Source organism: Macrotis lagotis, chromosome 5 (assembly GCF_037893015.1).
Source record: "Macrotis lagotis isolate mMagLag1 chromosome 5, bilby.v1.9.chrom.fasta, whole genome shotgun sequence".
Classification (NCBI taxonomy): Eukaryota; Metazoa; Chordata; class Mammalia; order Peramelemorphia; family Peramelidae; genus Macrotis; species Macrotis lagotis.
This window is the reverse complement of record NC_133662.1, coordinates 229270168-229290248: the sequence shown is the minus strand read 5'-3', so window position 1 is coordinate 229290248 and position 20081 is coordinate 229270168. Positions and strand designations below refer to the sequence as shown.

Below are 20081 nucleotides of genomic sequence, written 5' to 3'. Positions count from 1 at the left end.
TGCTCAATGAAGTGAGCAGAAGCAGAACAAAGTACACATTAATGGCAACACTGTGAGATGATCCGCTCAGATACACTTACTCTTTTAAGCAATACAGTGATTAAAGATAATTCTAAAAAATTTGTGATGGAGGGGCAGCTAGGTGGTGTAATGGATAAAGCACCGGCCCTGGAGTCAGGAGTACCTGGGTTCAAATCCGGTCTCAGACACTTAATAATTACCTAGCTATGTGGCCTTGGGCAAGCCACTTAACCCCGTTTGCCTTACAAAAAAACCTAAAAAAAAAATTTTGTGATGGAAAATAACATCCACATCCAGAGAAAGCTATGGAGTCTAAATGCAGATCAAAGAACAGTATTTTTACTTTTTAAAATTTCTTTTTTCTTTCTCAGGGTTTTTCCCTTTTGTTCTTTTTTTTTTTTGCAAGGCAATGGGGTTAAGTGGCTTGCCCAAGGCCACACAGCTAGGTAATTATTAAGTGTCTGAGGCCGGATCTGAACCTAGGTACTCCTGACTCCAGGGCCTGTGCTCTATCCAATATGCTACCTAGCTACCCCATTTCCCTTTTGTTCTAATCCTTCTTTCACAGTATGACTAATATAGAAATATGTATAACATGATTGGGCATGAATAACCTATATCAGATTACTTGCTATCTGTAGGGGTGGGAGACAGAAAACTTCATATCTTTACATATAATTGGAAAAAAATGAAATCAAAAAGTTGTATGATGATTACCTATGACAGACTTAGTTCTTCTCAGCAATCAAAGACTTTTGATGAAAAATACCATCTACAGAAAGAACCACAGGGTTTGAATGCAGATCAAAGCATACTATTTTCACTTTTTAAATTTTTAATTGTTTTTTCCTTCTGTTATGATTCTTCTTTCACAACATGATTAATATGGAAATATGTTTAACATGACTATGCACATATAAACTTGTCAGATTGTTTACTATCTTGGGGAGAAAATTTTACAAAAATCAATGCTGAAAACTATCTTAACATGTAATTAAAAAATACTATTAAAATTTAAAAAAGAGACATATGTCTGAGAGTGACAGGAAAATTTGGCAGGACATTTCTCTATCCAAGTAGAACAATACTTGGATTAGAATAATATAAATAAAATTTGGTTCTGGCAGTTTTGTTTCTTAAAAAAATGCATATTCTCTTTCCCCCCCTTCCCTTTTTAGAGCTTTAAGGTGGTTTAAGTGAGGGAACAAGAACTTGGGAGAAGTTGGGGTAGTGGTAGGCTACCTCCTCAAGGCAGGGGACAAGAATGAAAATTTGATGGAATGGTACTTGCTCCTCACTTTTTAAAACAATTTTATTTATTTAAGGTCATGAGGTTAAAATGACTTGCCCAAGGTCACAAAAAATTATTACGTATCTGAGGCCAGATTTGAACTCAGGTCCTCTGGACTCTAGGGCCAGTGCTCTATCCACTGTGCCACCTAGCTGCTCCCTCCTCACATTTTAGCATGGGGGAAGACAGGTATGTTAGAATGGAACTTCTAATTTTCCCACAGCAGGCTGAAAACTGGTAAGGAGGAGAGGAACAATGATATGGCACCCACTTCTCTTCTTGCTCCCACTGGGCTGGAGATCAGACAGGAGGCACTAGGGACAAGTTGCCTACCTCTACCTTTACCTTCTCCCCTCCAAATCAGCTGGAATACACTCCTTCTTAATGAGCCCAAGATGCTCTTTGGCAAAACAAAACAAAACAAACCATTTTTTAGCTGAAATTTCTTTCATTCACATTATGTTATTGCTAATTTTAGAACACCATACTCTCTAAAGAATCAAAATTTCAGATCATCCAGAGAGCAAAGAAAAATAAATGGTGAATGTAAATGGACTGTGACATTTCCACTGGTGACCTATGGGCATGAAATGGGTAGTCTTCTAGTAATAGGATTGCTGTTTGACCTAGAGCCACAGACTAATTAAGAACTGAAGTTTTGTCATATGTAAAATGAGATGATTAGACTAAATGATTTCTAAGGTTTCTTTTGGTGTTAACATTGTATGATTCATTCTCATACTATCATTAAATATATCAAGTGTAATTTGAGGTTTCAGGGGAAGGATACATAAAGCATTAGTTTGTCTCCTCATACCTATTCTGAGTAATCTCCCTTATCCCTGTCTTTTACCTCCAAATCCATGTATACTGCACTAATGGCCAGCAAGGTACCATCCCCAGAGATTGTCTTCAAATCCTTTCTCAGCATCTGCTCTGTAGTCAGCCCTGGAAAGTGGACAGGCAAAGGGTGAAGGTATGGAACAAAGGAGTTAAAGGAAGCACAGAAAGTTCAGAGTCTAAGAATCCTCCATATGATAAAGGACTAGGATTCCTGAGAAGGAAGAAGGGGAGCGAATGGGCAAGATAAAGAAAAAAACATCCAACTATACATGAAACAGATTTGGCTCCCCTGGATTTTAACATTGTAAAAAGTAAAATATAGCTTGTAGCATAGACTGAGCAGAATCTAAACAAAAAATCTCAAATATAAAAAGTAACAGGGGAAGGGACAGCTAGGTGGTGCAGTGAATAAGAGCACTGGCTCTGGAGTCGGGAGGAACTGAGTTCAAATTCAGATTCAAACGCTTAATAATTACCTAGAGCTATGTGACCCTGGGCAAGCCACTTAACTCCATGACCTTGAAAAAATCAAAAAAAGAAAGTACAAGGGATACACCAGTAAGGTATATTCATATCTAGAAAACATTAACCCCATTCTTGGTTCCCAAATCCACTTTCATTCCCTCCCCACATACTGATTCTAATCCATTTGTCACTTGGTATTATACCTAAGAACTCAATTAAGATTTACTTACTTTAAAAATCTATGTTCTGGGGGGCGGCTAGGTGGCGTAGTGGATAAAGCACCAGCCTTGGAGTCAGGAGTACCTGGGTTCAAATCCGGTCTCAGACACTTAATAATTACCTAACTGTGTGGCCTTGGGCAAGCCACTTAACCCCATTTGCCTTATTAAAAAAAAACCCTAAAAATCTATGTTCTGATTTTTTTTATTACTATTATTTTTTGTGGGGGAGTTGCAGGGCAAATGGAGCTGAGTGGCTTGCCTGGGGCCACACAGCTGGGTGATTGTTGGGTGTCTGAGGCAGGATTTGGACAAGGGTGCTTCTGGCTCCAGGGCAGGTGCTCTGTCCACCACCTGGCTGCCCCTACTATTATTATTATTATTATTATTATTATTACTATTTTATTTTGGGTCTTTTTTTTTTTTGCAGGGCAATGGGGTTGGGATGGCTTGCCCAGGGTCACACAGCTGGGTGACAATTGGGTGTCTGGGGTCGGGTTGCTTCTGGCTCCAGGGCCAGTGCTCTGTCCACTGAGCAACCTGGCCACACCTACTATTATTATTTTTTGTTTTCAATTTTAATTTTTGCAATTTTAATTTTAATTTTTTTCTCTCTCCCCTTTACATTATTGCTCATACGGGTCTATATTTTTTGGGGGAGGAGGGGGTATTATATTTACTCTTAAACAAGAATATTTTAGGGACGGCTTAGGTGGCACAGTGGATAGAGCACCGGCCCTAGAGTCAGGAGTACCTGAGTTCAAATCCGGCCTCAGACACTTAATAATGACCTGGCTGTGTGGCCTTGGGCAAGCCACTTAACCCCATTGCCTTGCAAAACTAAAAAAATTAAAAAAAAATTAAACAAGAATATTTTAGTAATGTATAAAAAAATTATTTGTACAAAATAAGAATAAATTTAAAAAAAAAATCTGTTTCCCCAATTAGATCAGGAAGCCTGTGAGTGAAAGGAACATGTCTCTCTCTTTTTTTTGAGTTTTTTTTTGCAAGCAATGAGATTAAATGACTCGACAAAAGTCACACATCTAGGTAATTATTAAGTGTCCGAGGTTGGATTTGAACTCAGGTCCTCCTAACTCTACTTTGTCCACTGCACCACCTAGCTGCCCCCAAGGAACATATTTTTTTTTTTAGGTTTTTGCAAGGCAGATGGGGTTAAGTGGCTTGCCCAAGGCCACACAGCCAGGTAATTATTAAGTGTCTGAGACTGGATTTGAACCCAGGTACTCATGACTCCAGGGCCGGTGCTTTATTCACTGGGCCACCTAGCTGCCCTGGAACATATTTCTTGAATCAGATTCTCCCAACCCAAAAGCCCAAGACACAGGTACCCAGAAGACACCTAGTTGCTGAACAAACATTCCTTACAGCCCAATTAAATAATCAGTCTCATTCAAATCGTGGTTTCTTTCTGCCTTATGTTTACCCTATATTTATAGTCCAAACTATTTCTCATACTTCCCAACTGACCCAAACCATGACTATAGTATTCAAGAACAAAAGAAAGGCAAGTCTCCCAAAGATTTTCTCACCTACTATTATAAGAAGGTTAATTGATTTAATCTTTCATACCTGATACATCAAACTTTGCCTTCTGCAGGGACTCAAAGATGTTGCTCCTACTAGGTAAGTCTGGAAACTGGGCTTCTAGCTGTGCCACATACTTGGAATCCTTTGGGGTTACCTTACCAGCTTCAGGGGCCATGTTGACACAATCCAAGATTATGGTGCCTGGGGAAAGATGAATAATGATATCTGAAATTCTACCCTCACACTTCCTTCAAACTAACATTGGAAAGAATGGAGTACATTCACTGGGAATGAAAGAGCTAGGAAGTACTGTGTTGGCTTTATTTCCTCCTTTACTTATAAACTAAGAATGAAGGCTACTTAACAAAATCCCAGAAATTTAGAAAGGGGAAAAAAAGGCCCTGAGGTTGAAATGGAAATAAAGAGAAAATAGCTGTACAATGATCAAAGACAATTTTAAAAGATTTGTGATGGAAACTACCATCCACATTCAGAGAAAGAACTATGGACTCTGAATGCAGAACAAAATTTTCCATTTAAAAAATTTGTTTCATGTTTCCCTCCCTCTTTTGTTCTGATTCTTCTTTAACAACATGACTAATACGGAAATACATTTAACATAGTTGTATTCGTCTATATTAGATTACTTGATGTCAAGGGGAGTGGGGGGGAAAGGAGGGAGGAAGAAAAATGTGAAATACAAAATCTCATAAAAAATGAATGTTGAATACTCTCTTTACATGTAATTGCAAAAAATTAAAGAACAGTTGTTCTAGGCTTGGAAAACTTTTATCACAGGCAAGTATAAGATGAGATTCCCCAAAAGAAAACAGGAGGGCGGCTAGGTGGCGCAGTGGATAAAGCACCGGCCCTGGAGTCAGGAGTACCTGGGTTCAAATCCGGACTCAGACACTTAATGATTACCTAGCTGTGTGGCCTTGGGCAAGCCACTTAACCCCATTTGCCTCGCAAAAACCTAAAAAAAACAAAAACAAAAAAAAAACAGGAAAAAACAGTGATATTAAATAGCTTGAAAAGGAGCAGGCCCTATTCCCTTCTGACTCTTCCCCAAAAATGTCCTAAATGAAAATTATCTTCATAAACCTTCAGACAAATAATGAACTATATTATCGACAGCCCCAGTGGACAAAGCAGGAAAAGCCCTTGGGTCCATACTGAGATGATTTTTGCTTTTTTAGGTTTTTTGCAAGGCAAATGGAATTAAGTGGCTTGCCCAAGGCAATACAGTTAGGTAATCATTAAGTGTCTGAGGCCAGATTTGAACCCAGGTACTCCTGACTCCAGGGCCGGTGCTTTATCCACTGCACCACCTAGCTGCCCCTATACTGAGATGATTTGAAGAAGTTTCAGACATCCCCTCCCTGCTACTTCCCCATGCTACCCTCACCATGCAGAAGTGCTGCCGTTTGCCAGTCCAAGATTTCTGGCTTCCCCTGAAGAATTCTTTCAGCCACCAGAGTGGCACAAGACCCCACCAGCTCTGCTGTGACTTGATAGGGAGGGGGCTGTTGCTGCTCCAGGGGTCGATGGTCCAACACTTCCGTTATAGCCTTCTCTAGTGCTAAGTCACTGCTGTAAGGGGTAAGGGAGAGAAAAAGAGATGGATATGAAAGAAAAACTTCAATTGTCCTCTTCTTATTCATGGGTCTAATGAAATTCATTATTGAAGTCCTTAAGGGACTCAAACTAGCTCTCCAGAATATTAAGCCTGTTTGCAAATCAGTTCAATAATCCTCTTCTTGGTTTTTTTTGTTGTTTTTTTTTTAGTTTTTGCAAGGCAAATGGGGTTAAGTGGCTTGCCTAAGGCCACACAGCTAGGCAATCATTAAGTACCTGAGACCAGATTTGAACCCAGGTACTCCTGACTCCAGGGCTAGTGCTTTATCCACTGCAACACCTAGCCGCCCCTCTCCCTCAGTTCTTTTGGTAACTGTAGTCACTTTTCACCTCTCAATTATATACAAGTGGATTATATATTTTATATACTACTTCCCTCCACCACTCAGCATGTTTTCTGCGATGTCTCCCTCCAAAATCTAGTTAAAAAAGTGTGTGCTCAGAAAATGCAAAACTCATTTTAATATAAGTTTAAGCCAAACAATTAGAAAGATATATTTATAACTTATGATACTTCCATTAGAAAAACAGGAATGGGAAAAACAAAAAGAAAAATAAGGATGGGATCGTTATGTTAGTATACAGTAAATACAAACACTACCAGAATATTTACAGAATCTATAGTATGATTTTACTCAAAGGTAACTGAGAAGTCACATTTTATATAGAAATTTTCTGATTTTTTTTCAAAAGCAGAGAACAAGGATATTGTATACTGGCTACCATGACAGTCATATTAAGCATTCCTATAAGTAATAAACTAAAACCAAGCAAAAAATGAATGGATCATTAACTATTTTGGATTATCCATGACACTATTTATGTAATACTAATGAGTTTTGAGAATTTTTTTTTTATTTTTTGGTGATGATCACTGTGTCACCATCTTCAACTATTAAACAGGAAACCTCTTATTACAAATATGATGCATCATCCAGTATGGCTATATGTTCTGCACAAAGCAGAGACATTTGATAAATACTGAGGATTAATAACTGTTACACTTACCTTGGGAGGATATGATGGTCAACGAGGGTAAGAGTAAGTTGACCAGTCTGGAGCAAAGCATGAAGGTCAATTTCATCACGGAAAATCAAGGAGGATTCTGGGATGTTAAGTTTCGAAAGCAGAAAGACACTATCACCTCTTAGGGCTAGTTCAGAGCGTGGGATATTTAAAACTGGTACAAAGGCTGCCTTGGACTCAGATGTCTGTGTAGAAAGGTGAAAAAATTTTGGTGTGTTAAGACAGATGGAAGAAGAGAAAGATGGCCTATCTCTTGATTATAAAGAGAGAGACAGACAGACACACAAAGACACAGACACACACACACACACACACACACACACACACACACAGAAAAACTGGCTAACTTAATCTGAGGCTGGTACCTTCCTTAACTGTTATCTATGACATTAATCATAAGGGGAATTTTAAGTCACAATTGCTTTCATTTGTTAACCTATATATTTGAAAGTACCGTACTTCTACATAATGGGGATGTGAAAATCAATGAAATGATAGATGACCTGTGGGGTTGCTAGGTGGTACAGTGGATAGAGCACCAGCCCTGGAGTCAAAAGGATCTGAGTTCAAATTTGTCCTCAGACATTTAATAGTTATTAGTTGTGTGACATTGGGTATCTACTTTAAACCCACTGCCCTGCCCCTCAAAAAATGACTTTGAAGTCTAAGTGGCAGAGGGAAGCCAGGAAAAATGGAATCAAATTGCGTAGGGTAAGTGGAAAGTTGAATTAGGAAAACTGCTATTCCAAAGAGATGTAAGCAACCCTACCCCAGACACTCACATTTTCCAGGTAGAAGGCCAGAGTGAGAGCAGACACCATAGAGTCCAAGTCACAGGCCTCATTTCCTAGTACAACATGAAGAGGTCGGGACATCTGAAAAGAGAAAGGAAGTGGAGTAGTAAGAAAGGGGAAAGAAGAACTAGGAAAAGTCTAAGATTTTAACCTAATAAGACAACATGTCAAAACCTATGAGATGCAGCAAAAGCAGTAATCACAGAAAAACGAATCTCTCTAAAGGCTTCTAAAATAAAACAGAAAGAGCTGACCAATGAATTGGGTATGCAATTAAAAAATTAGAAAAAGAACAAATTAAAAATCCCCAATTAAACTGAGGATCAAATTGGAAATCTTAAAAATTAAAATGTTGGGTGCAATTAATAAATTAATATTAATAAATATTAAATTAATTATTAAAATTAATAAATAGAACTAGGAATTGATTTTATGGGAAATAAAATAAAATAAATCATTGGTAAATATGATTTTAAGAGAGAAAACCAAATTACTAGTATTAAAAAATTCAATGAGTGAATATACCACTAATGAGGATGAAATCAAAGTAAATAATAAGGAATTATTTCATTGAATTATATGCCAATAAATTTAACAAATTAAGTGAAATGGAAGACTTTACAAAATGGAAGATTTACAAAAATATAAATTGCCTTAATTCGCAGAAGAGGAAACAAAATATCTAAATCTATTTTGGAAAAAGAAACTGAAGATGCCATAAACAAATTTCCAAAGAAAAAAGCATCAGAATCAGAGGAATTTACAAGTGAATTCTACCAAATATTAAAAGATCATCTTAGGGCGGCTAGGTGGCACAGTGGATAAAGCACCGGCCCTGGAGTCAGGAGTACCTGGGTTCAAATCCGGTCTCAGACACTTAATAATTACCTAGCTGTGTGGCCTTGGGCAAGCCACTTAACCCCATTTGCCTTGCAAAAGCCTAAAAATAAACAACAAAAAAAACTAATTCCAAATTCCCTACAAAGAACCTATGAAAGAAGATATTATCCACATTCAAAGAAATAACTAATAAATAGAATTATGATTTTATATACATATATTTCTATCTATATTTGTGTTTAATGATACTTTGACAGTGTGGGGTGGGGAGGGAGGGAGAAAAAAATTAAAAGTGCACAGAAAAGAATAAAAAAATTGGAAGAAAACTCCAAAAAGCAGGGCAGCTTTGAAAATGTATTTATTGGAGTGGCTAGGTGGTGCAGTGGATAGAGCACTGGCCCTGGAGTCGGGAGGACCTGAGTTCAAATCTAGCCTCAGACACTTAATAATTACCTAGCTATGTAACCTTGTATGACTTTTCCTCCTGGAAAAAAAATAAAAAATTGCTTTTAAAAAACGTATTTATTACACAGTTTTTTCAAAAAAAAAAAAAAGTAAACTGTAAAATGGAAATTCATAGTTTTATATACTGAATCTCATGTTGTGCCCTGTGCATGGATGTTTTTTTTTTCCTTTTTTTGTATTTAAGTTCAAAATGAATTGGGAAAAAAAACTGACTTGGAAAGCCTAAAGATAGGCAGCAGGATAGATAGTCAGGTCAAGGGGTGCTTAAGTTGGATCATATGACATTATCAGGCTTGTATGTAGACCTTAGCAAAGGGAAGAGTCACTTCTCCAAAATGAGGGATGATGTCTATTCCTATTTTTCAGGCAATCACCTTGCATGAGCAGAATGCTTATATAGTAAGTGCTAGATAAATGTGTTAGTTGCTATTATTATTAAAATCAAATTTCTACCTTCTTAAATTATTATCACTATTTGACTTTTGCAAGGCAATGGGGTTAAGTGATGTGCCCAAGGTCACACAGCTAGGCACTCATTAAGTGTCTGAGGTTGAATTTGAACTCAGGTCCTCCCGACTCCAGGGCCAGTGCTCTATCCACTGTGCCACCTAGCTGCTCCAGTTTCTACGAAGTAAGTTGGCAGTACTTTGATGATATCTGAGAACAAGAAAAAGAATAGATACAACAATTACATATATATATATGTATATATATATACATAATTAATTTATAATTCATTCCCCATAGTGATTATCTCAAACTTTTCTTTTTTTTTTCAAAGTTACAACTACATCCCAAGTTATCACATATGAAGTAGATACTGTACTAAGGAAATTGAGGACAAGAATTCAGGATCCTTACCCATTTTTCCCTCCTTCCCTCTCTCTATATATATATAGACATAACTACTCCTTTGCTAAAACTCATTCTTAAAACCTCTCTTTTCCCTCCCAAACCAGGTAGCACATTTTCCCTCTACTACATCTTTAGTCTCTTCTTATTTCCTGGTTCTAACCCTACAAAAATACCCATCTGCCTAATTAAATTTAAAAAAATCTTTCCTTTGACCCTTCTGCACAGCTCCAATCACCTCCTACTGTTCTCTTCACAAAAAAGAAATACTTTTGAATAAAGTAATAGAAATCCAAAACATCACTTTCTCAAGATTCATTCTTCTTAACCTTCTATATTTTGGCTTCACTGCCCATCACTCTTCAGAAATGTTATTAAAAAAACAATGCTTTTAACTATGGCAAATCATTTAACCTCTAATGCCTCCTGAAAATCTCTGAGACTTATAAATTACAGAACTGTGGAAATACATGGGTAGCAAGAGTTTCCTTACTGGGAGTGGCTTATAACAGTGAAATCACATGTAAAAAAAAAAGTTACAGATCGACTAGGTGGCACAGTAGATAAGAGTACTGGCCCTGGAGTCAGGAGTACCTGAGTTCAAATCCGGCCTCAGACATTTAATAATTACCCAGACATTTAATAATTACCCAGCTGTGTGGCCTTGGGCAAGTCACTTAACCCCAGTGCCTTGCAAAAAAAAGTTAGCAAACACCCACTGATTTTTCAGTTCAAAGGCCTGTTTTTTTGGTTTTTGTTTTTGTTTTTTAGGGTTTTGCTAGGCAATGGGCTTAAGTGGTTTACCCAAAGCCACACAGCTAGGTAATTATTAAGTGTCTGAGACTGGATTTGAACCCAGGTACTCCTGACTCCAGGGCCGGTGCTTTATCCACTGTGCCACCTAGCCACCCCCAAAAGCCTGTTTTTAAACTTCCATTTGACATCAGCAGCTTTTGGCAAGGAGAGGAAACCTTTTCTTCCCTGAGGTTTCAGAGACTTCCCACACTCCAGGTCCTTTTTCTAGCTTGCTCATAGGAAATGCTTCCTTTTTATAATCCCTTAGGGGTAGATGTGTATATACCTCTCCTCAGACAGAGACCCATCTGAGTCTAGAGAATGACATCAACACACTGATGCCCCAAGCTCCATATTTTTCCTTCCAAACCCACTCTCTGGAAGCATTTACTCCGCCTCCCATTTTCAAAACCTTAGTAGAATGTTTTCCTACTCTACCCTCACAATTGTTTGAACAAGAAACATTCGCTAAGTACCCTCTATGTAAAAGATCTTTTTCCAGGTTCTGGGAATACAAGGAATATGTATATGTATGTAAAAATAAAAATAGATACATTCATATATAAACATGTACAGCACAAATGTAAAGTACATATACAAAGGTGTATTAAGTAATAAATAACAAGATGATTTGGGAGTGAGGGTATTAGAAGTTGGAGAAGGATGAGGAAAAGCTTTATGTACACAATTTGAAAAGAACTGGAAACTGAGTGGTTATCGGTTGGGGAACAACTGAACAAATTGTAGTATGTGAATATAATGGAATATCATTGTGATGTCAGAAATGACAAAAAGAATGGTTTTAGAGAAAGCTGAAAATTCTTGTTATCAGTTATGAACTGATGCAGAGTGAAGTGAGGAGAACCAGGAGAATAATTTATAAAATAACAACAATGATGTAAAAAGCAAAAACTTTAAAAGACTTAACTGATGAGGAATCATGCTACCCCACCTCCTGCAAGATGAGGGACTCAGGATATAGTAGGCCAACATTTTTACCTATGGTGAGTATGGAATTACTTGATGATACACATTTGTTACAATGGTTTTGTTTTAATTTTTTCTAATGGGAGAAGGAGAGAGATGAGAGGTAGAACAAATAGAATAGGAATAGAATTTCACCCCTCCCCCACCCAAGTAAAAGTTGAGAAAAGAACAGAAGGAACCCCAAAATTGCAGTTTCATGTTGAATTTATTACATGCTTTAAAAGAAAAGTAAGCCCTGCATAACAGAAATTTGAAGTGTTATATACAATTGTCTCCTGTGTTATACTGTGCAGAAGTGAAAAGAAAAAAGAAGGTGGTACTTGAGTTGCATATTAAAGCAATACAAGGACTCTAGGAAGGAAGGAAGAAGAGAGGGCATTTCAGGCACATGGGATGGCCAAGTAAGAAGACAGGTAATAGAGTGGACATCTTGTGTGAGGTTGACTGGACTGGAGAGTGCTGGAAAAAGAGTAATGCTCATTAAAACTGTAAAAAAGAGGTTGGAACCAATTTGTCAAAAATCTTAAAAGCTAAACAAAGGAGTGAATATTTTCTTCTAGAGGCAGTAAAGAGCCACACAAATTGAATGATTAGGGGAGTCAGATTGATCCTTAAAGGACAATTATTTTGGCTGCAGTGTTAAGGATGGATTGGAATGAGAAAGATGGAGGAGGGAGACCAATGAGGAGTAGGTTAAAATAATCTGTGAGAAGTGATAGCCTGAACTAAGTAGAGAAGTTGGAAGATAGCCAGGCATGTGCATTGAGAAGTTGTAATTTTTGGCAATGACTAGATATATGGGGTGAGGAAGAGTGAGGTGTGGAGAATAATGAAAAAGTTAAAAATCAGGGAGACTAGAAAACTTGTAGTATCTTAAACAAAAATAGGGACTTTAAGAAGAAAAAATGATGATTTCACTTTTGGACATGTTGAATTTAAAATATCTTTAGGTCATTATGTTTGGGTTTTTTTCCCTAAGGCAATGTTTTTTGCAAGAGTGTTTTTTTGTTGTTGTTTTTGTAAGGCATTTTTTTTTGTAAGTGATTTGCCCAAGATCATGCAGCTAGGTAATTATTAAGTGTCTGAGGTCACATCTGACCTCAGATCCTCCTGACTCCAGAGCCGGTGCTCTATCCACTGTGCCACCTAGCTGCCCCTCATTATATTTGATATATCCAAAAGGCAATGGCTGCTATGGAGATGAAGTTCAAGAGAGTCTGGGGCTGGATTTAGAAATCTGGACATCATTTGCAGCAAGATGAAAAAGAAACTCCTAAGAAATGAGATAGAAAAAAACAAAGGACTTCAGGTAAAACCTTAGGAAGAATGATATGGATGATGAATCAGCAAAGGAGACTGAGAAGAAATCACTGTTTCTTCACTGTCCCAAAAAACCTCCAGAAGAGATTATACAGTCAGAAATAATGATCAGGGGCGGCTAGGTGGCGCAGTGGATAGAGCACTGGCCCTGGAGTCAGGAGGACCTGGGTTCAAATTTGGCCTGAGACAATAATAACCTAGCTTGTGTGACCTTGGGAAGTCACTTAACCTCATTGCCTTGCAAAAAAAAAAAGAAGAAAGAAAGAAAAAGAAAATGAAGGACAAAACATCATCAACATCATCATGAGGTCCCTTATTCAGCCTGGTCAGGTCAGTTTCTCTCAGACTATGGATAATGCCCAGGGGACCCAAGACTCTCAGCCTATTTCTCCTAGTATTTACATTCCCCAGCATCAAGTCAAATACCAGGAAACATTTAATTAAAGGTTGGTTGGCTGAATCAGACAAATCAAACCCAGGAACAGTTGGGGTTTGGAGATGGATGTGAGAGAAGGTACAGTCTATGCTGGAGAGGTATAGTCCTTGATGCAGTGTGGCCAGGGTGGAGTCAGTTTTCAGTGAGGATTGGAAGAAGGAAGGATTTTGAGAAAAGGGTATAGGCTAAAGAGGAGGTAGTTCATACTTCAATAGAATTCCAGAGGACACAGTGGAAGGTAGACAATGTTGAAGTGGGATTAGAGTTGAGAAGGGTTGAGAAAGACTGAGGTAAAAGAATGAGAGAAGAGGGTCAAGAATAGTTTTCTCCTAAATGACTAGTGATTTATTAATGTGATAGGTATAAAGAGAGAAATATGGAAAAAATATGGAAAAAAAGAGAAGCCATGGGGGTAACTATGGATAAAGACAAATATGAAACTTTACTTTTCATATTTCATTAATGATCAAGAGCTATAGATTCTCTTTGCTTATCTCTGGCATCTGTCTCTCCTACCTCTATTCCTATGGCTATCACCCAATACAGACTCCCCCATACCATTCAGAGTAGTGTACTAGTTTCTAACAGATCTTCCCACCTCAGTCCTTTATATCACTTTACATAGAAACTTAATAGCTGTGTGAAGCTGGACAAATCACTTGACTATGTACACCTCAGATTCTTCATCTATAAAACAAACTAGAGAAGAAAATGGCAAACCAAGAAAATACCTTTTGGGGTCACAAAAAGTTGGACACGATTAAAAATTATCTCAATTCAAAAATATTGTTGTCCTCATGTAAATTCTGGTTCTTCTCACATTCCTTGTCAGTTCATACTACCCAGGATTCACTGAAATCATCAATTTTGTTATAGGGAAGTGATATTCTATTATATTAACAAACCACAATTTGCTCAGGCTTTTCTGAACAAATAATCTAAAGGCAACCCCTTATTTAAAATTCTAGTTCTTTACTTTCTCGACTCTCCCATTTTTTTAAGCCCTAATTCTCTGCTAGACAGTTTGAACTATAATACTGGAGACAATCTTTGAGAGTCCTTTGGGCAGCTATATCAAATCAGTCTATACATTTTTTAATTTTAATTTTAATTTATTTTTTATTAAAGCTATTATTTGGGTTTTACAATTTCCCCCCAAATTTTACTTCCCCCCCACTCCCCCACGGAAAGGAATCTGTCAGTCTTTAATTTGTTTCCATGTTGTACATTGATCCAAATTGAGTGTGATGAGAGAGTAATCATATTCTTAAGGAAGATTTTGTTTAAACTCCACGGCTCTTTATCTGGATACAGATGGTATTCTCCATCGCAGATAGACCAAAATTGTCCCTGGCTGTTGCACTGATGGAACGAGCAAGTCCATCAAGGTTGAGCATCACCCCATGTTGCTGTTAGGGTATACAGTGTTTTTCTGGTTCTGTTCATCTCACTCAGCATCAGTGCGTGCAAATCTCTCCAGGTTTCTCTAAATTCCTGTCCCTCCTGGTTTCTAATAGAACAATAGTGTTCCATGACATACATATACCACAGTTTGCTAAGCCATTCCCCAACTGAAGGACATTTACTTGATTTCCAACTCTTTGCTATCACAAACAGGGCTGCTATAAATATTTTTGTACAAGTGATGTTTTTACCCTTTTTCATCATCTCTTCAGGGTACAGACCCAGTAGTGATATTTGCTGGGTCAAAGGATGTGCTCATTTTTGTTGCCCTTTGGGCATAGTTCCAAATTTCTCTCCAGAAAGGTTGGATGAGTTCACAGCTCCACCAACAGTGTAATAGTGTCCCAGATTTCCCATAACCCTTCCAACAATGATCATTATCCTTTCTGGTCATATTGGCCAGTCTGAGAGGTGTGAGGTGGTACCTCAGAGAAGCTTTAATTTACATTTCTCTAATAATGATTTAGAGCAATTTTTCATGTGGTTATGGATTGCTTTGATCTCATCTGTAAATTGCCTTTGCATATCCTTTGTCAATTGGGGAATGACTTTTTGTTTTAAAAATATGACTCAGGGGGCAGCTAGGTGGCGTAGTGGATAAAGCACCAGCCCTGGAGTCAGGAGTACCTGGGTTCAAATCTGGTCTCAGACACTTAATAATTACCTAGCTGTGTGGCCTTGGGCAAGCCACTTAACCCCATTTGCCTTGCAAAAAACTTAAAAAAAAGACTCAATTCTCTATATTTTAGAAATGAGTCCTTTGTCAGAAGCATTAGTTGTAAAGATTGTTTCCCAATTTACTACATTTCTTTTGATCTTAGTTACAGTGGTTTTATCTATGCAAAAACCTTTTAATTTAATGTGATAGAAATCATCTAGTTGGTTTTTGGTGATGTTCTCTAACTCTTCCTTAGTCATAAACTGCTCCCCTTTCCATAGATCTAACAGGTAAACTAGTCCTTGATCTTCTAATTTGCTTATAGTATTTTTTTTATGTCTAAATCCTGTAACCATTTGGATCTTATTTTGGTAAAGGGTGTGAGGTGTTGGTCTAATCTAAGTTTCTTCCATACTAACTTCCAATTTTCCCAGCAGTTTTTATCAAAGAGAGAGTTTTCATCCCAATAGCTGTACTCTTTGGGTTTATCAAACAGCAGATTACTATAATCATCTCTTGCTTTTGTACCTAGTCTATTCCACTGGTCCACCACTCTATTTCTTAGCCAATACCAAACAGTTTTGATGACTGATGCTTTATAATATAATTTTAGATCAGGTAGGGCCAAGCCCCCCTTCTTTTACACTTTTTTTCATTAAGTTCCTGGAAATTCTTGACTTTTCATTTCTCCATATGAATTTACTTACAATTTTTTCTAACTCATTAAAGTAATTTTTTGGAATTTTGATTGATAGGACATTAAACTGGTAGTTTAGTTTTGGTATAATTGTCATTTTCATTTTCATTATATTAGCTCTACCTATCCATGAGCAGTTGATATTTGCCCAGTTATTTAAATCTGATTTAATTTGTGTGAGAAGTGTTTTATAATTGTTTTCAAAATGTTTCTGAGTCTGTCTTGGCAAATAGACTCCCAGGTATTTTATATTGTGTTGAGGTTATTGTGAATGGGATTTCTCTTTCTAGCTCTTCTGGCTGTATCTTGCTAGACATATAGAAAAGTTGAGGATTTATGAGGGTTTCAAATCAGTCAATATTTAAAGAAACTAACTCTGGCTATTCAATGGAAGGATAATTACTGAAGCTTAAGCTTAAGTACTCTGTAGGTCACATAATGAGAAGACAGGAATCACTGGAAAAGATCCCAAAGTTGGAAAAGATTAAAGGCAAAAGGAGAAGGGAATGATAGAGGATGAGATGGATAGTGTTATAAAAGCAATGAACATGAGCTTGGACAGATTCAGGACATAGTGGAGGACAGAAGGGCTTGGTGTATACATAGTCCATGGGGTCACAAAGAGGTAGACACAACTGAATGACCCAACAAAAATAAATTTCTTCCCTTTTATTATCATCTCTCTTAATCCCAGCCTCCTCACTATTCAAACTATTTTTCTGTTTAGCTAAATATATTTTAAAACCAAATTCTTTGTGTAAGTGGTCAATCCACCTTTGTCTATTTCAGTTGAAAGTGAGATTCACTGATACCCACTCCTTTTTTTATTACTCTGTTCGGACAGAGAAATATCAAGTTCCAACCTCTTCATTCTCCTTTCTATACTACTGCTTTGGCCCTTTTGCCTTCTCTTCTCTAGGTGGTGCAGTGGATAAAGCACCGGCCCTGGAGTCAGGAGTACCTGGGTTCAAATCCGGTCTCAGACACTTAATAATGACCTAGCTGTGTGGCCTTGGGCAAGCCACTTAACCCCATTTGCCTTGCAAAAAAAAAAAAATATATATATATATATAAAACAAACAATCCACCCCCTTTTCTCTTATTTAACCCACTCAAAATATTCTTTGAAGTCATTAAGATTCTTGGAGAGACATTTGTATCTTCTTCTCCAAAGAATCATATATCATAAAGTTCCTTCCAATTGTGCAAATTTACCTTCCTAGGTTTCTCTATTCTCTTCAAATACACAGAACAGAAACAATCCATGCCCCCTTTCTCTTATTTAACCCACTCAAAATATTCTTTGAAGACATTAACATTCTTGGAGAGACACTTGTATCTTCTCCAAAGAATCATATTATTATAAAGTTCCTTCCAATTGTGCAAATAAATTTACCTTCCTAGGTTTCTCTAGACTTGTGCATTTATAGTTCAAAGTAACTACTTATTTCTTATCATAAAACTTGAAAGTCCTCTATCTCATTAAACATCCACATTTTAAAAAATTATATATGTATACCTATACACACACACACACACACACACATATGTGTGTATATATCAGCAAAAATCTACCTTTCATCCTTCTCTTTCCCCAACCCACTGGGATAGCAAGAAAACTAAAACCTATTACACACAAGTGTACTCAAATAAAAAAAAATTTCCATAATCACCAAATCTAAAAAAAAACTACCTCTGATTCTTCACTTGGAAGCTTTCACCTCTCTAGCAGGAAATAGAAGTCTATTACATCATTAGTCCCCTGGAAATATTAATCAGAATTCCTAATTCTTTTAGAATTGTTTGCCTTTACCATATTGATGTCACTGGATAAATTGTTCTCATCCTGACCATTTCACTCCATATCAGTATGTACAAATATTTCCAACTTTCTCTGAAATCATCTCCTTCATCAGTTCTTATAGCACAATAGTATTTCTCACATCAAAACCAGAGTGGAGGGAGAATTAGTGTGTGATTTTTTTGCTTGCAAATGATTATATATTCAATGCAGCCTCTGAGGCTGAGATACAGCAAAGTGTGCATAGATTCTCTGCAGCTTGTGCCAATTTGGCCATAACAATTAACGCCCAGAAAAACCCAGATTCTCCATCAGTCATAGCACCACAGCATCCATATGTGGACACATTAGTTACAGCAAATGGAGAAATTCTGAATGCTGTCAATAAGTTTATTAACTAGAAAGTTTACTTCTAGGGAAGTGTACCTAGATGATGAGACTGACACATGAATTGTCAGAATTAGCTCAGGATTTGGGAGGCTCCAAAGGTAAGAGTGGGAGAAGAGTGTATTAAGCTGCCTAACAGCCTGAAGATCTACAAAGCTATTGTGTTGACATCATTACTGTATGCAGAAACTAGATAAATGAGAGCAGTTATGTGGTGCAGTGGATAGTCAGGAAGTCAGGAGGCCCTGAGTTCAAATCCAACCTCAAACACTTAATAATTGTCTAGCTGTATGACCTTGGACAAGCCACTCAAACCCCATTGCCTTAAATAAAGAAAAGTATGAAAATTATTCAACATTTAAAAAAAAGAAATTAGATATAGGTCAACAGAAGATAAGATCAAAATGCATACATGATTTATATATCAAGAAAGATACCATAAACAAGTTAGGAGAGCATGGAATAGTTTATTTATTAGATATATGAAAATGAATAAGGAAAGATTTTAGGACCAAAGAAAACATAGAGAATATAACAAAATATAAAATAATGTTGATTATACAAAATTTAAATGTTTATTAAAAACTCAATGCAACCAAAATTTTTAAAAAAGCAAAAATTGAGGGGAACATTGTACAAACATCTGATAAAGGCCTCATTTCTCAAATATATAGAGAATCAAGTCTAATTCAGAAAAATAACAGGTCACTCCTAAGTGGTAAATAGTCAAAGGGTATGACGAGGCAGTTTTCAGTCAAGGAAATCAAAGCTATATATTATACTCACATGTAAAAATGTTCTAAATTATTATTGCTTAGAGAAATGCAAATTAAAAAAATTCTGAGATACCAACTAACACCTATTAGATTAATTAATATGACAAAAAAGGGAAAATGATAATTACTGGTAAGGGTGTGGTTAAACTGGGCCACTAATGCTTTGTTGTAGGATTGTGAATTGATCAAACCATTTAAGAGAACAATTTGAAACTATACCTAAAGTGCTAGAAAACTCTGCATACTTTGATACAGCAATACCACTAAGTCTATATCCCAAAGAAATCCCAAAAAAGGGAAAAGGATCTATTTGAACAAAAATATCTGTAACAGCTCTTTCTGTAGTGGCTAAATGGAAATAGAAGGGATACCCATCAATAGGAATAGTTAAATAAGCTGTGGAATATGATTGTGATGGAATATTAGTGTGCTATAAGAAATAACAAGCTGGCAGATTTCAGAAAAAACTGAAAAGAATTATATGAACTGATGCGAAGTGAAGTGAACAGAACCAGGAGAATGTTGTATATAGTAACAGCAACATTGTTTGTTGAAGAACTGTGAACTAGCTATTATCAGCAATCCAATGTCCAAGACAATCTCAAAAGATTTAAGATGAAACATATTAACTGCCTCCTGAGAAAAAAATGATACTGGTTGATTAAATTGTCTTTGATCCTAACTATGGCTCTTGGGTACTTGAATTCTTTCTAGCTATTTGCAATTTTTTTCTTTGACTTAGAAAGTGGGATTTTT

At 36.9% G+C, this 20081-nt stretch overlaps 2 protein-coding genes across 5 annotated transcripts in view; one reads left to right on the top strand and one right to left on the bottom strand.

Annotated features, from left to right (window-relative positions):
* The window catches only part of MINDY1 (MINDY lysine 48 deubiquitinase 1), an 89582-nt gene that overhangs the window by 21264 nt on the left and 48237 nt on the right, over nucleotides 1-20081 (top strand). For 2 of the 3 annotated variants that reach the window (XM_074188768.1, XM_074188767.1), the window contains exon 1: nucleotides 11628-11803. The exons of the other annotated variant lie outside the window; for it this stretch is intronic. The gene's annotated coding sequence lies outside the window, so the exon portion shown is untranslated. Of the gene's footprint in view, nucleotides 1-11627; nucleotides 11804-20081 lie in introns of those variants that run through there. 3 annotated transcript variants of the gene reach the window in all.
* Nucleotides 1-20081, bottom strand: part of PRUNE1 (prune exopolyphosphatase 1) — a 64542-nt gene that overhangs the window by 14728 nt on the left and 29733 nt on the right. The window contains exons 2-6 of one of the 2 annotated variants that reach the window (XM_074188770.1): nucleotides 7836-7928; nucleotides 7036-7238; nucleotides 5798-5982; nucleotides 4432-4590; nucleotides 2166-2260 (exon numbers count right to left, since the gene is read on the bottom strand). In XM_074188770.1, the coding sequence (XP_074044871.1) occupies nucleotides 2166-2260; nucleotides 4432-4590; nucleotides 5798-5982; nucleotides 7036-7238; nucleotides 7836-7928 (735 nt within the window). Of the gene's footprint in view, nucleotides 1-2165; nucleotides 2261-4431; nucleotides 4591-5797; nucleotides 5983-7035; nucleotides 7239-7835; nucleotides 7929-20081 lie in introns of those variants that run through there. The other variant, XM_074188772.1, reaches the window with a different exon arrangement.